Source organism: Oryctolagus cuniculus, chromosome 4 (genome assembly GCF_964237555.1).
Source record: "Oryctolagus cuniculus chromosome 4, mOryCun1.1, whole genome shotgun sequence".
NCBI lineage: Eukaryota > Metazoa > Chordata > Mammalia > Lagomorpha > Leporidae > Oryctolagus > Oryctolagus cuniculus.
The window spans coordinates 78242286-78259784 of NC_091435.1; the positions used below are offsets into that span (position 1 = coordinate 78242286).

Below are 17499 nucleotides of genomic sequence, written 5' to 3' on the forward strand. Positions count from 1 at the left end.
CAGCACTTTTCTCACTGCATGCCAATGGTCTGCTTGCTGCAGGCTCCAAGAAGGTACCCTGGGCTTATCTCTAACTTACTGTTCAAATACAAGCACCTTGTACCATGCCTGCCACATACTTGATGCCCGATAAGTATTTGTTAAATGATGTAATGAATGATCAAGAATACATTAACCAGAGAAAATTTGGCAGGACAGGCAGCCAACATAAGCACAGAGCAAATCCAACAACAACAAAAAAAATGAGTGGGTGGTAACAAACTGTATGTCAAGGACTTGAGGGAGTTCAGAGTTACGAGCACCTTGTAAAATTCCCTTATACTTTCCAAGCCTATGGGCATAAAGCTCTAGGTGCGCATTGATGAGGAAACAGGTGGCACAGAAATATCAGGTGGGACTTTGGCACAGCCAGGGGCCATATCTAATTAGCATCTTGGAACATTCCTGGGTTAGTATGGCTTCTAGGCCAAGTTTCGAGAGTCCTCTTGTGGGAGTTTTAGTGTGGAGGGCAGTAGGACTCAAACTTGAATGTCTGTTACCAGCAATGGCTGTGACAGCCCCGATCTCTGCGCCCTACTCCAGGAGTCTCTGATTCAGCAGGACTTAGGTGAGGTCCAAAGACTCACATTTTTTATAAAAAGATTTTATTTATTTATTTGAGAGGTAGAGTTACAGACAGGGAGGAGAGACAGAGCGTAAGGTCTTTCATCTGTTGGTTCACTCCCTGAATGACTGCAATGGCTGGAGCTGGGCCAGTCCAAAGCCAGGAGCCAGGAGTTTCTTCTAGGTCTCCCATGTGGATATAGGGGTCCAAGCACTTGGGCCATCTTCCACTGCTTTCCCAGGCCACAGTAGACAGCTGGATCAGGAGAGGAGCAGCCAGGACACGAGCTGGTGCCCATATGGGATGCCAGCACTGCAGGCAGAGGCTTAGCCTACTAAGCCATAGCACCAGCCCCAAGACTTACATTTCTGAAACATTTCCAGGATATGCTGATGCTACTCCTCTGAAGCACCATACTTTGAAAATCACTGGTGTAGACCGGATTAAAAACAAAACCCAAAAACACCTACAGGCTTTGGACTCCTATACAACTGGGTTCAAAGTAAAATCGAATATCGGACAGGTTGTTTTACTCCCTCTGAACTTTGGTTTCCTTCCTTAGCTATGCCTGGGGACAACAGTGGCACAGCAGTCTCCCTTATTTGTGGCCTCGCTTTCCACAGTTACATTTACCCATGGGCACCCACCATCTGAAAATACTGATTGGAAAATTCCAGATATAAGCAATTCATAAGGTTTAAACTGCATGACATTCTGAGCAGCATCATAAAATCTTGTGCTGCCCTGCCCTGTCCCACCTGGAAGGTGACTCATCCTTTGACCAGTGTGGCCATGCTGTACTATACATACACATAAGGGGAAATGTGGTATGTGTGTGTGTGTGTGTGTGTGTGTGTGTGTGTGTAGGGCTTGGTAATACCCAAGGTTTCAAGCATCCACTGGGCTTGAAACTACTCCCCCTACAGACAAGAAGGTTCCCACTGTGCTAACCTCATCACTAATGCGATTATCCCCATCTGCTGCTTGGCAGGTTTGTGGCACCTCCACTGTCATGTCTGTGATTAGTGTCATGTTAGGTAGGAAGACAGAAATCAGCCTATACATGAGCATGCCTTGGAAGCAGCCTAGTATTTACACTACAAAGTCCAGCCCCTACCCAAATAACTTTATAGGTGGTCCCAACCTTCCCCACTAAGAAAGTACCCCAGGAGAATCCTCTCTGCCCACCAGTCTGATGACCCTTGGTAATAAAACTATGGGAGAAATTTTACCTATTGCACACCCAGCAAACCCTTCATCCAAAAGGGGAGGGGAGAGGCAGGAAGACATGTCTTATAAGCCCCAGTCGAAATGGGCTCTCAAATCTCAGTTCTTTGCTGAGATGCCACCTGTCTTGTCCGGTGTATCCCATTCATTAAACTTTGTTACTGAGGCCAGTGTTGTGACACAGTGGATTAAGCTGCAGCCTGCCATGCCAGCATCTCATGTGAGTGCTGGTTTGAATCCCGGCTGCTCCACTTCTGATCTAGCTCTCTGCTAATGCACCTGGGAATGAAATAGAAGATGGCCTAAGTGCTTGGGTCTCTGCTACCTACAAGGGAGACCTGGATGGAGTTTCTGGCTCCTGGCTTCAGTCTGGCCCAATCTTGGTCATTGCCACCATTTGGGGAATGAACCAGCAGATGGAAGATGGATCCCCCCCCCCCCCCATCGCTCTACCTCTCTCTTTGTAACCCTACCTTTTGAGTAAACAAACGCATCTTTAAAAACAACAACACCTGCGGCGCCGCGGCTCACTAGGCTAATCCTCCGCCTTGCGGTGCCGGCACACCGGGTTCTAGTCCCGGTCGGGGCACCGGATTCTGTCCCGGTTGCCCCTCTTCCAGGCCAGCTCTCTGCTGTGGCCAGGGAGTGCAGTGGAGGATGGCCCAAGTGCTTGGGCCCTGCACCCCATGGGAGACCAGGAGAAGCACCTGGCTCCTGCCATCGGATCAGCGCGGTGTGCCAGCCGCAGCGCACTGGCTGCGGCGGCCATTGGAGGGTGAACCAGCGGCAAAAGGAAGACCTTTCTCTCTGTCTCTCTCTCTCACTGTCCACTCTGCCTGTTAAAAAAAAAAAAAAAAAAAAAAAAAAAAAACACACACCTTTGTTCCTTTGCAGACTCTCAGATCCGTTTGGGGAAGCGTGTATCATTCTGACGGATGCTCTACTTCATGAAACTTTGCTACCTTACTTCCCACTCCTCTGTATCTCATCTCTGAAATTCTTTTCTTACAGGAAGTTCAGCCATCTCCGCTGACACTGACCTCAGGTCCTTGCAAGAATGCGATGCGATTATCGACTTCCAGCGCCTGCCAGGGTCTGTGGACTACACAGCCATGGTGGTATTAGTGTCTGCCTCTCTTTCCTCTTTTCCCGTACCAAGAGGCCGAGGAGAAAGACATTCAAGCTGAGGTTTTCTCCAACAGAGTTCTCGGGCAGAGTGGCCTTCATTCTGACTGAGCCACCCGCTAACAGAAGAGCTAAGTAGGCCACAGGATCCTGAATCCTCCCTCACCTGCTGGCCAGAGCCTCCCCCCACAACCGTCCTCTGAGGCTACTGACAGCACCTGCGCTGCTTTTCTCCCGGCCACGGTGAGCCAGCAGAATGCTGCCGAGGACAGGCTGTGGCTCCCCAGAAATGACCCAATTTGTCTCTAGCACAGGGCTGTGATGAGGATGCCCCCTGACAGACGGGCTGGAGAGCTGCCCTGGGCAGCACAGCCAGGGGAAAAGCGGGCTCGGGGAAGACTTCGCAGAGGGAGGAGGTCCAAGTGGGGTCAGGATGACACATGAGAAGGAGTGAGAGGGCAACAGGGACTCCAGGAGAAAGGAGCGGGCAGAGGTGCTTGTCAGGGAAGGGCGGTTACTGGGGGAACTTGGGGGAAGACAGTCTAGCTGGCTTCTCTGCCTTGTGGGAGACAGAGGGATAAGTGAATCGGGGATGGCCATGGGGGAAAGGGAGGTGGGGGAGATGGGGCAGTCTTTGTGGAAATCCCATGCCTATTTCTAGTTCATGGATAACCGCTGAAGGCTTTTCTGAAGACCTGAATCGCTCCTCAAGTTAACACAGTTAGCATCGCAATGCGAGTCTCCATTCTGAGAGCTCTGCAGAAGCTCCTAGGCCCAAACAAAATAATTACCAGTCCCCAGCTAGACCCAGACAGGCTGGAGGAAACACACTGGCCCCACCACTGACCAATCCAAGAAAGGCCATGTGCACTGTGGACAAGCCGGAGGCCCACACGTGAACCGATCACATGCTGCTCACCCCTGACTTTCAGCTGCAAGATTCACCCCCTCCAATCCCTCAGGGAGTGCAGGAATTGAGCACTGGCTGCCAGGCTCCTTGCTCTGTGCTTGGTAAATGCACTACTTTCTTCCAAGGCCCAGGTGTCAGTGGTTGGCTTAGTGCGTGCAGTTCTACAGCAGTTCCTCCAAGCAGCTTTGGGGATGTTACATAACAAAACCTGCCCCTCAAGCCCAAAAAGTGTTACTCCCAATCTGACTTTTTATTCTTGCTCTTCCTCGCTCACCACCACTTTGCTTTTTCCCAGAACTGACCTATAAAATAGACCTTGGAGCTTTCACCCACCACAGCTTTCGTTAAAATACAGAAGCAGCTACAGGTAAGATTTTTGACAACGAACAGGGTGTCATTGTCCACACTGACGCATTCTGTTCAGTAACTTCTGTTTGAAATAGAGAGGAAAATACTCACTGATGATCTACACAAAATCTTAGGCTCACAGAACACCTTGCAATGTGTTCCATTACCCACCAAATGTGACCCTTACAGGAGACAAGCCATGCCCACTTCAGGGACAACAAAGAATCCAAGGCCTGGAAAGGGCAGGTGACTTGCGTGCGGTCACTCATGTTCTCAGGCTTTCAGAGCTAAGCTTCTGTCCCTCTTGCCACTCTGCCTGACCATTTTTTAAATAAATAAGATGACTAGCAATCATGGGTTTGCAGATAACTACACTTAGCACCAGGCTCTGTGAGCAGTAATTAAAATACTGCCAGCAGTCACTCTGACACGCGATTAGAAACTGGCACTTTGTTGAATGGTAATTTGACATAAACAGCAGTTTATTCAAGGACTATGCAAGTCAACCTTACTTGCATAGAGATGGGGCATTTGGGAGGAGGGAGGGCAGGTTTCCCAGGGGTCAGAAAAGGAATTTGGTTGGAGCCAGGAGTTGCTCTGGGGTGGCTTTGAAGATTGCTGAATCTGATACCCTTGAGGGAGAGGCATGAGGAAAAGTGATTACCTCCATGGCCAAGTGCACACAGCTCCCAGTAGCTGAATGAGTTCATTATGGGCAGACCACGCCAGGGTGACAAGACTCACCCTTACCAACGTCAGCACAGGCTTTGCTGCCTGGGCCACTCTTTTATCCTGTCTTCTATTTCACCCCTTAACGTGAACTTCACAGTGTAAGACAAGCCAGGTTCTCACATGTCTGCCTATGGAGCTCAATCACATTGCCAACCCCACAGCATCCAGTTTTGGGGGTGTTATCCCCCAGATCTCATGACAGATCTCATACCTTCAGCACCACCGTCACCTGCCCCTACGACACACACCGGGGCGGGGGGGATGGGAAAGACTCCCAGGATGAGAGGAGCCCAAAACCTGGTAAATCTTCCCGTTGTTGCTGCCAGCACTCAGCATCCATGGTGCCTGCACACTGTGCAGTCTTTGTCTTGAGTTCTCACAAATCCCCTAGAGTGGGTATTAGCCCTGCTCACCTGTGTGGACCAAAGTTTCAAGAGGATAAACCCAGCCCCATGTGCCCAACATCACCTACCTACTAAGTATCAAAGTCAGGATTAGAACTTGGGTCTTGCTGACACCAAAACCCAATTTCACCCACAGAAGGCAAACTTCATCTTCCAAAGGAGAAGTCAGGCATTGGATTCTCAAAAAAGCAGGAATTCCAGATCGGAGAGAGAAACAGAAGTAGCAAGAGACCCCATCTCAAAGGCAAAATCTCCCATCTTCCTTCCTTCGGCCTTTCATCCCTCTGTGGTACTAACTGCTGTGAACATGCACAGCACTAAGCAGAGTTTTCAAGAAAAGATTAAAAGCAGTAGAATTTGGGCAGAAAATACAAACCAGTTGAAAGAGGTAAATGTTCTGATTATAGATGTCCTGGTTGCATCTATGTTCTTACAAACTTAGCACCAAAAGCTTCCAAATTTTTTAATTTCCTTCTCCCCATTTCATTGCCACCTGACATCTCAAGTGCTCTTTGTTATTTTCTCTCAAATACTTTCATCCTGGAGTCCAACCTCCTGAGTTTGGATTCTGCCTCAGAACTTCCTACCAGCTCAGAACCTAGCAAGTTATTTCCAAACTACACCTTTACTTTCCATGCAGAACTGAAGTGATGATAAAACTGGCCTCGCAGGGTTACAGTGAGGATAATAAATGTTTCCCATTTAGCAAACAGCCTGGCACACCGGAGACTCTCAATACACACTGGCTATCCTTGGAATCATTCAAACTTATCTTTACCATGTGAGGAGACTGGGATCAACTGAGGCCAGGACATGAAACAAAATATTTTGAAACCACTCAAATAATAAAAACGTAGTAATACTTATCTTTGCAAAATGAGGTAGTAGATTAAAAGCTTTGCAGCTTTGTACTCTCTGGCCAACCTGCTCCCAGTTTGCCTTCTCTGTGAAAGAGGAAGTTGGGGGAGATCTGTCACTTTAGATGAGTTTTTAGAGCTCATGGAAAGAATGGAAGGGGAAGGGGATTCTCTGTTTCTCACCACGAGGTACTTTCCAAGACGACAGGCTGTGCCTAGTGGGGACTGCCGTCTACATTAGAGTAGAGGGAAACACACCAAGGAAAGTAGAATGTTCTGATAACCAAACGCCATTTATTCCAAATACATGCCCATCTTCGTACATCTTTGATTCAGTACGTCTTCCCCGTGCAGTATCCGGTTGGTTAAGATGTTACAGTTTCTAGAAGATCTTACCCACCCAGCACAGGAATATAAGCGCTTTTTTTTTTTTTTAATTAAGAACTATCTTTGGAGGACTAGATGGTTTTTCCTCTCCTTTCCACGAGAAGGGCCCTGCTTGGAAGAGGGTAGTAGGCAGGGAGGCACAGTGTGGTCCCTGCTGGCCAGGGGCAGTGGCGTGCATTTGATACTGTTCTCCATTTCTGAGTGTTCTCAGGTACGCACCCACCTCAGCTCCACTCAGCAGGTTAACAAAAAGCACACGGGTCCAATCCTATCAGAGTTTACGTAGGAGCAGGCTATCTCTCCGAGTATATTTGCCATCAGTGCTCATTACATTTCCTTAGATAACAGTGCAAATATAAGAGGAATGAAGGGGTTATGGGACTGGCAATGGGTTATGGATAAGAGGTAAAGGATAGAGAGTTGGTTGTGGAGAAACAGGGTGGGAAACATGGGAAGGGGTGGGAGGAATGATGTCTAGGTTCTACCCAGGATTGAGAGGCGCTGAGCGTGTGACTCACTGAGGAGGAGCACGTATTTACTAAGGACTATGCACGGTGTGAGACATGGGATCATGTATGCTGCCCCATTTAAGCATTGCAAAAACAAACCAGGAGATAAGCTTCTTTCATTTCAGTTTCATCCATGAGGACAATCCTCAGAGACTGGGTAACCTGCCTGGGGCCACAGAGCTCAGCAATTCCAAAGCCTACACACACTGCTTTCCACTATCCCACCCTGTTTTTTGGGTAAGTTTCCTAAATGGTTGAGATCTAACCCTTGGAGGAATATTCACAAATTTCAGGGACATTCACAATTTTTAAAACCATTTTGTATAGAAATCCTTCTTTTTCCATCTTTGTTTGTTACTATAAAACAAATAATAGGTAATACGCTTCAAACAATAAAGAATGATATAAAGTGAAAAGTTCCTGCTTGTTCATTATGAATTCTTCCTCAGTGGTACCACTACTGATAATCTGATATGCATCTCTTCAGAACTTTTCCTATGCTGCCTTTTTTTTTTAAAAAATCATATTATGCACATTAATTTGCAACTTTGTTTTTTCTTCAGATGAAATGTCATTATACTCTGTCAGCACTTTTTCTTTAGTGGCTGCATGAAAATACATTCCATGGAAGAACCAGAGCTTATATACACATTTCCCTAATGACGTGCATTTAGATTGCTTCTGATTTTTTGCTATTACAAAAAAAATGGTGGCATGAATTGCTTAAATGGACATCTATGGATAAACTTCTCTTCACAAGGATACCTTTATTCCAGTAAGATATATTTTTCAAAGTAAGTTCACTGGGTCAAAGGGAATAAGCCTTTTATATTTTAACAGATAAATTAGGAAAGAAATTTGTATTTCTGTCTACAAGTGACAGTCCCATGCTTTACCACAACCCTTCCAAAAGGGGAAAATATCTTTAAAATTTTTTTAATAAACTATGAGGTGAAAAAATGAGCCACTCAGGTGGTTTAAACTTGACATTCCTTTGGTTGGTAGTGGGAGAGGACAAGACCTAGTTGAAGGGCAGATGGTTGGGGTTTCCCAAAGTCATTCACCCAGATTAGTGACTCATGTCCCCACTACTAATCTCAGAGCACATGCAAATTTGGGACCCACCAGAGTGTACACAGTCATTCATTTATTGAGTACCTGCTTTGAACCAGGTACTATTCCAGATATTAGGGGCACAGCTGAAATAAGACAAGGTTCCTTAATGCTTGGAATTTATACTCTTGATCAGAGAGTCAACAATAAACAAGTAAACATATGACAAAGTACTTCCTAGGGTAGTTCAGAACCACTAGAACTTTGATTGCTCTTCTTGGTTGTTCCAAATTCTAAATCTAGCACCACATTCTAAATGATCATCCTTCCATATAAATCTGGTCCTCTCTCCCATGTTTTCCATTTCAGTGAATAGGCAAAACCAAGAACTTGTGATCATCCTCAATCATCTATTTCTCTCTCATTTTTCATATGTAATCTCTCATCGAATTGGGTTTATTTCTCACCTAAGGGTTTCTGGAATCTCTTTCCATCTTTGTGTTCATCCTAGTAAAAGCTACATCACCTGCAGCCTGCACACTGCGTCAGCCTAACCAGGACATGCACACCCTCTGGTTCCCCTCCATATGGCTCCACACTGCTGTTAGTCACCCAACCCTTCCAACTTCAAAACCCTCCAACAGCTGCCCATCACTCTTAAGACAAATACAAAACCTCCACCACAAGCCACAGAGCCACATGTGTCTGATCCTGGCCACTTCTCTGCCCTCATCCCCATCACAGTCCCCGTGGCTTCCTCCGCTCAGTCACACGGACATTCTTTCCATCTCTCATATTCACTAAGCTCCTATCTAGCCATCTTGCACTTGCTGTTCCTTTGGTTTAGAATGATATTCCTCAGTTCTCAACTCAAACATTACTTCTTCTTCAGGAACAGCCTCTCAATTGGTAAAATTCATGCATTATGTACTCTTGTGGTTTCTCTCTCTCTCTCTCTTTCATGGTCCCATCTTGGTTTTATTTCTACATTCCTTTTAGGGCATAAGCACTACAGGGGCCAGGGTCATGGCTACTTCTGTTTACCAGAACAATGCCTTGCACATAGCACATATGAAATATTTGCTGAAGGAAAGAACAAATAAATTTACACAATACAGGTTAAATTGCTTATAACTAAATTTAACTACTTTAAAAATCCAGTACATAACTGGTTAAATTAAATCAATGGTAATATGCCTAGACAAAACACAAGGAAGAAGGACGTACATTCAGGAAAGAAGGGGTACAATAAAACCAGGCCCTTATTAGTGGATGCAAGGCTACCCAAGTTAGCCAGTCCAGAAATCAATGAGCCTGAACATCAAACAAAGAGCTATCACCAACTCTTATAAGCTGTGAAGATCTGGTGGAGGTTCTTGGATAGAGAATTAAGGTGACAGTGGGAAAGCCTAACCCTAGCAAGTTAACTTATCATCTAGGTAGAGGAAGATTGGAAGTAAAGAGGTAGCAAACTTAGGGGCAAGGAAATGGTTAAGGTGGTTAAAATAGTCTAGTGCAAGTACTGCCACCTAGAATACAAAAGAAGGGGCAGATCTTGGGACTAAGCAACAGAACTCAGTGATTAACTGGGTATGGGAAATGAAGCAAAGTATCAAAACTGTAATCCTTTGATGCTACCTTATCCCCTGGATTTGCAAATTGGGAGATCTAGAAATAAGAACTGAAGAAAGATAAGACCTCATCAGAATCTCCCTAATCCTTAAAACACATTAATTTATTCCCCCCACCCCAAGGAGTTCACATGCTGAAAGAAATTATTAAGCTGAAAGAAACTCAGGTGAACTGTACATTAATTACCCAACGCCTCATTCTACCACATTGTTCTTAGGGCACGATGTTGAACAATTAGCATTTAGTTAGACATCCAGGAGGTGGTCACTTATTTCCAGTGTTGTAAACACATCTGCTTCATGCTATGAAATACTGGAAAGAGTCAATGACCAAGAGTGAGGACTCTGGGGTTCTGGTCTCAGCTCTCAAACTAACATAATGGCATCAACCTGAGACATAGGACCTCCCTGGATCCAGATTTCCTTGTCTGCAAAACTGGTCAGGGGGATGACAGGGGCTAAGTGATTTCCAGTTGTATTCAACAGAGTGCTAGGACTCTGGAGAGGTACGGAAGGGGCCCCCAGGAGGAAAAAGGGAAAGGTGAGTAGGCAGTCTCCCACCCACTACCCTTGGCCTCCTCAGCATGAGAAGCTCCACTGTATTACCTAATATATCAGGAATCTTCATAAGATTTCATTCAGTCTACACAGTTAGTCACACTTCTAGCACCCACAATATAAGGGAAATGGTTGGTCTCGAAGGATCCTATCCCTTAGGGATCAGCTATCAGATTTCTCAAAGTATGACAATACAAATGGATAGTTGTGTGCTTCTACAGGTAACATTAGTTCATGGTATTAAAAAAAGTTCACAAAAGCACAACTGACATATACCCTTTTAAAATTTGGGGGCAGGGGTTTCAACTTTTATTTCAAGAATGAACAACGAGGTCAGATGGAGGCAACCAGAACTGTTAGTCAATAACACAAAGAGCTGCAGGTGCTTCCTATAGCTGTATCTTAAAGTTCTGTTTCCAGGAGCCAATATTCAAGTGTTCATTGTGCAATAAAAATTCATTTCTTCCTAAAGAAAAACTTCAGAGAATTGCTAAAAAGACAAAACGAAATGAAACATGCCCACCTCTTGGCAAGTGATGTCTGGGTAGTTCAGAGCACAGACTGTGTTAACTTCACAAGACTCCCTGACCTCAGAAGCTCTCTCAAGGGCCCCAAGCCACACTGACCAGCAGGGACCTAAATCTGGCACAATTTCACTACGTGCAATTGTGGGAACTTGGGTTGACTCTTTAAAAATAGAAGAGAAGAAGGTGATGGACCCAAATGAAACACACTCTGGCTCAGGGTTTTCCAAAGTACATCACAGCTCACAGTTCATAGTGGGTTTTGAGAAAGCCGATTTACTGGACTGGTCTATTTAATATTGCTAATGTGGGCATAATTTCCTCTGAATTTTTTTTTTTTTTTTCTGACAGGCAGAGTGGATAGTGAGAGAGAGAGACAGAGAGAAAGGTCTTCCTTTGCCGTTGGTTCACCCTCCAATGGCCGCCGCGGCCGGCGCACCACGCTGATCCGATGGCAGGAGCCAGGTACTTCTCCTGGTCTCCCATGGGGTGTAGGGCCCAAGTGCTTGGGCCATCCTCCACTGCACTCCCTGGCCACAGCAGAGAGCTGGCCTGGAAGAGGGGCAACCGGGACAGAATCCGGCGCCCCAACCGGGACTAGAACCCGGTGTGCTAGCGCCGCTAGGTGGAGGATTAGCCTAGTGAGCCGCGGCGCCGGCCTCCTCTGAATTTAAATATTTGTAAGTTTTTTGACAACTATTTTATCTGACATAATCATGGGATTTCCTTCCTGAACTTTTTGTTTCTTTTATGACTCATTTTCATATATCTGTGTACATGTTACAGTGCAAATTGTACTTCTTACCAGGAGCTGGGGAAAAAAAAATTCAAAAAGCACTGCTTTGGCAGACACTTGGACCAGGAAAGGAAGCGTGGGCCCAGTTTTTTGGTGCAGTGGGTTAAACTGCCACTTGTGATGCCTCCATCTCATCTCGGAATGCCAATTCAAGTCCTGGTTGTTCTGCTTCGGGTCCAACTCCCTGATAATGTTCCTGGGAAAACAACATCTGTTGATGGCCCAAATACCTGGGTCCCTGCTGCCCACACAGGAGACCTGGATAGAGTTCCTGGCTCTGGCTTGGCCCAGCCTGAGCCATCATGGCCATTTGGGGAGTAAAACAATAAAGGAAGATTGATCTCACTCTCATAATTTTTTTTAAAGATTTTATTTATTTATCTGAGAGGTAGAGTTACAGACAGAGAGAATGAGAGACAGAGAGAGGTCTTCCATCCTCTGGTTCACTCCCCAAGTGGCCACAATGGTTGGAGCCAAAACTCGGAGCCAGGAGCTTCCCCCTCCCCCATCCCCATCTCCCATGAGGGTGCAGGGGCCCAAGCACTTGGGCCATCTTCCACTGCTTTCCTAGGCACAATAGCAGAGAGCTGGATTGGAAGTGGAGCAGCTGGGACTCGAACCAGCACCCATATGGGATGCCGGCACCACAGGTAGAGGCTTGGCAAACTAAACCACACTGCCAACCCCAAATAAATATTTATTTAAAAGAGAGAAAGAAAGTAGATCTTCAATTTTATCACAAGAGATGTTTTGCCAAGCTTGTTTAAAATGAAAGAACAAAGGCGCGGACGATATGGAAGGACACAGTCTCAGTACTTCCAGAGCGATGACCCAGCAAGAGTCAGCGGGGGTAGGGGTGGGGTGACAGTAGTGGGCAGAGGCTTATCAGGAATTTTGCTTGCTTTCTAGATGAAGGGAGTTTAAGCAATTCATTCAAAGTCACAGTCAGTAAGGGGCAGATTCCGAATTTCAACCTGATAATCATCTGACTGTTCACGGTTTCTCAGCCACAGGGGAGGGAATAAGAGGGAAATGCAATTTGTTTCTTAAAAGTTAACTCTGAACAGTTCTCCTTAGGTCTAAAAGATGACTCCCATATCACCAGGGCTGGTGCACATTAAGCCTCGCTCACGCTGTTCAGCTTCTGGGTTAAGTGCTTTTACCCCTTCGTTCAGTCCTCATGAAAGCTTTTTTATCATCCCTTCAACACTCAGGAACTTGCCCAGTTACAGACACATCATGGAAGCAGATCTCCATGAAATACTTGCATGCGGTTTTACCCACATTCCTACATATATTTAGCAAAAATATCTGCTAAAACAATTCCCCCTGAAAGCGCTGGAGTCAACAGCTGAAACCTCCATTTCTCACCTATGAAATGGAACTGCATTTAGATGCTCACTTAGGACTGGTTCACTTTCAGCACTGTCTGCTTCTAAAATGTGTCGTGCAGGTGGGCTTTCCTTTAAAGAACATGGGACAGGCACCACACTGTCCTACTGTGTGACCTTCCTACTGCACCCTCCCAGCTACTCACACTGGGTGACTGGCTCGGAAAGGCTTGGAGCTCTGCTTTCTGAAGTTCCTATCTCTTCAGCAATTTGCTTAAAATAAGAATGTACTCTTTGGTTATAAGCACTGTATCTGAAGAGTGCTCAGAGTTCAGTATTATTCATAAAAGTTAGTTTAAAAAAAACTATTTATTTGAGAGGCAGAGTTACAGAGAGAGGGAGAGACAGAGAGGAAGGTCTTCCATCTGCTGGTTCACTCCCCAGATGGCTGCAACGGCTGGAGCTGGGCTGATCCGATGCCAGGAGCTTCTTCTGTGTCTCTCACATGGGTGCAGGGGCCCAAACACTTGGGCCATCCTCCATTGCTTTCCCAGGTGCATTAGCAGGGAGCTAGACTGGAAATGGAGCAGCTGGGAATTGAACCAGCGTCCATATAGGATGCTGCCACAGGAAGAGATTTAACTTACTATGCCATAGCACCAGCCAAATTAGTTTTTTTTTTTTTAAATATTATACTGGGGCCAGCGTTGTGGAGGTGTATATGTGGCACAGTGGGTTAAGCTGCTGCCTATGACACCAGCACCCTATATCAGAGTGCCACTTTTGAGTCCCAGGTGCTCCACTTCTGATCTAGATCCTTGCTAATGTACCTGAGAGGGCAGCTGAAGATGGCCCAAATACTTGGGTTCCTGCCTCCCATGTGGGAGACTTGGATGAAGCTCTTGGCTCCTGGCTTTTGTCTGGCCCAGCCATGGATGTTGTGGCCATTTGGGGAGTGAACCAGAGAGTAGAAGTCCTCTGTCTCTCGTTCTTTCTACTTTTTAAATAAATAAACAAACAAATCTATGTTTTAAAAGAGACTTTTCATACACACACACACACACTGATGACTTAAGAATTGGATTTTAGGGCATTGTGGCATAGCAGATAAAGTCACCACTTGCAATACTGGCATCCCATATGATGCCAAATCCCGGCTGCTCCTCTTCAGATCCAGCTCCCTGCTAATGAACCTGAGAAAGCAGAAAAGACAGCCCAAGTGCTTGGGCCCCTCACCCATGTGGGAGAACTGGAAGAAGCTCCTGGCTCCTGGCTTCAGTCTGGCCCAATCCTGGCTGTTGTGGCCACTTGCGGAGTGAATTAGCAGATGGAAGATTTCTCTCTCCTCTCTCTAACTCTACCTTTCAAATAAATAAATCTTTTTTTTTTTTTTCAAAATTGGGTTTTATACCCTCATGGGATTTTTGTCTGTTACCATCCTGTCCCAGATGCCTGCTGTCCACAAAGTCCTAATTGTGGGGAGAGGGTGCTGTGGACAAGGGTGGGAGCAGATCCTCGTCCTCCTGAAGAGGCAGAGCAAGCAGCTGCAGAGACCCCCAGCTGCTACGGAGTTGGAGAGGAACACATGAGAACAAGAGAAAAGACTGGGCAAGCGGGTGGGATTTTTAGGTGAGGTTTAGCCTCTTTCCTTGTGCATCATCAGTGACAACCACTTAGTCTTGCCAGCTCCAGACAATGTATAGAGGATCTGTCCTGCTGAAAATCTTGTAACTCGGAGGGCTGTGGCTATTGCATTTTTCTAGTTTTCCTACTCTTTTGCAATCCTCCTTCCCTTTTCCTCTTAGCATTCGGTTGAGATTATAGAATCGTGTCTGAATGAGATTGGGCTACACTTGAGTAGCTTATAAAGCTCACAAGCTTGACCTTATAAAAGGGAAATTCTGCCCATCCCTTCATATTAAATTTTTTTTTCCTCAAAAAGTACAAGACCAAAACTGGTCTGTGAGCAAATCCTAAACTATCCTCCCAAAGACAACTTAGAGCTAAGAAGGCAGCTACCCCTAAAAGAAAGGAGGAAAACAGGGAAAACGAAGTGAAACAGTGGAACTTCCAGGGGAACTTGCACATTCTTATTTGCAAAGTCACACCTCCATCCGGATTTGAAAATGGCTAAAAGGGCCTGCAGGTGCCTACCTGCTCTCTCCCAGCAGACACACACTCTGATCTCCAAGAACTCCACCCAAACACACAAAACCAAGCTTCCCAAAGCAGAGATGGGCCTGGTGTGGAAGGGAAGAGGAGGAAGCCGAGCGATAGGTGTTTGGGCACCGGATGGGGGAGATAATGGGCTAGGAGCAGAGTTAGGGGAGCCAGTGGATTCAAAGCAGGAAAGCGACCCTGAACTTCCGGAGCCAAGAGGCATAGGCCATGGCCCTGTAAAATAGCCTCGGAATCCGGACGAACATTTCCCTTACATTCTGAGGATATGTTATAAACCCTCAGGAACGGACTAAAAGCAATCCCAGGCCAATATGGTTACCAGGCTAACACCTAACGCAAGCCTCAGACAAAACGGAAAAACGAATTAGGAATATTAAGGACGGTGTTTTTGCCTTCATCAAGTCACCTTTGGGGTTTAAAAAGCGCCTTACGGTTGCAGAAGGGGAAGCCCAAAGGCACTAGGTTTCTTTCTTAGTTGCTCCTGTTTCAGAAGGGCCTGGCCGAATCAAAAAGGAAAACAACAAGTTCCCACGGCCAGAAACCTCCTGGCGCCAGCGCCAGCACCAGCTCCGCCGGAACGCGGCCCAAGCCTCCTCCACCCTGCCCCCGGCCAGCTCGCCAGGGCCAGGCCACAATGGCTTCCTGTCTCCTCGGGCCCGGGGTGGGTCCCACTTTCCCACGGCTCACCTGCTGGGAGGCAGGTGAAGAGGAGCAGCCACGGGACTGGCAGCTCAGGGCCCATGGCGGCCCCTCTCTGACCCTCAGTTCAGGGACCTTCGGGGCACCGTGCCTTTCTTCATCAGCTGCCGCCCCAGGACGCGCCGCTGCTCAGGCGAAGCCCCGCGCTGCGCGTCGCGCGGTGGGAGGGTCCGCTGCGGTCCCCGGGCAGGTGACGCCGGGCTCGGGCGCACCTGTGGCGCTCCAGGCGGCTCCGCCTCCAGCCCCGCGCCGCCGCGGTTTCCTGCTCCGCCCCCGGAGGACCCGGGCACCTTTCCCACCTGCGGCCACCCACTCTGACGGCTGCCTGGTGAATCTCCTCCTTCCCACCTGTGTCCTGCAACACACCCCGCCCTCGGGCGCACCAAGTGACCGTTTTCTTCCAGAAGTTCTCCGGAAATCGCACCCCTTGCAGATTTCTCCCCCTCTCTTTCTGGGACTAATTCGGCTCTAACTTTCTAAAGTGGGTTACCATGCGCTTTGAAAACATTTGTTTCCCACTAAAAACACTAGCGAGGTTCACACTTCATGTCTGTTCAGGTTTTCTAGAAACTAAAGGTTAATTTCTAGAAATTAGTGTATGAATTATAAAAAAAGGACTCGATTTTCCACAATTATAAAAGCAACATGCTTATTATGGAAAAGGATTAAAAATTGAAATAAACAACTTTCCTTTCATAGGTAGGAACGATTAATATTGGTATATGCGGCCGGCGCCGGGGCTCACTAGGCTAATCCTCCCCCTTGCGGCGCCGGCACACCGGGTTCTAGTCCCGGTCGGGGCGCCGGATTCTGTCCCGGTTGCCCCTCTTCCAGGTCAGCTTTCTGCTGTGGCCAGGGAGTGCAGTGGAGGATGGCCCAAGTGCTTGGGCCCTGCACCCCATGGGAGACCAGGAGAAGTACCTGGCTCCTGCCATCTGATCAGCGCGGTGCGCCGGCTGCGGTGGCCATTGGAGGGTGAACCAACGGCAAGGGAAGACCTTTCTCTCTGTCTCTCTCTCTCACTGTCCACTCTGTCAAAAAAAAAAAAAATTGGTATATGAGGGTACTTCAAAATATGTGTGAAAAATGCATATTACAAAAAAAACTGTGTTGATTTCAAATGTGGGGGGCATTCAAATAAACTTACTTTTTTTTAAACTTTTATTTAATGAATATAAATTTCCAAAGTAGGACTTATGGATTACAATGGCTTCCCCCCCATACTGTCCCTCCCACCCGCAACCCTCCCCTTTCCCACTCCCTCTCCCCTTCCATTCACATCAAGATTCATTTTCGATTATCTTAATATACAGAAGATCAGCTTAGTATACATTAAGAAAGGATTTCAACAGTTTGCTCCCACAGAAACATAAACTGAAAAATAATAGATGATTTTTTTAAATGATGATGAAATCAGATCAGACCTATTGTCATGTTTAATCCCAGTGAGAGTCAAGTTGGGAATTGATAATTTCTTTTTTTTTTTTTTTTTTACAGAAGATCAGTTTAGTATGCATTAAGTAAAGATTTCAACAGAAATAAACTTATCTTTTAATTCCATTTTCCAGAAACTTTGAAATGCCCTGATAGTTCCCCCTTTTTTTCCCATTGTGCATTGCCACT

General features: G+C 46.5%; 1 protein-coding gene across 7 annotated transcripts in view; it reads right to left on the reverse strand.

Annotated features, from left to right (window-relative positions):
• The window catches only part of ILDR1 (immunoglobulin like domain containing receptor 1), a 38503-nt gene extending 22314 nt beyond the window's left edge, over window positions 1-16189 (reverse strand). Inside the window, exon 1 of one of the 7 annotated variants that reach the window (XM_070072204.1) lies at window positions 15865-16189. In XM_070072204.1, the coding sequence (XP_069928305.1) occupies window positions 15865-15919 (55 nt within the window). In that variant the 5' untranslated portion in view covers window positions 15920-16189. The remainder of the gene's footprint in view (window positions 1-15864) is intronic. The other 6 variants (XM_051859263.2, XM_070072202.1, XM_070072203.1 and 3 more) reach the window with 6 other exon arrangements.
• Between the last annotated feature and the right edge of the window lie 1310 nt (window positions 16190-17499).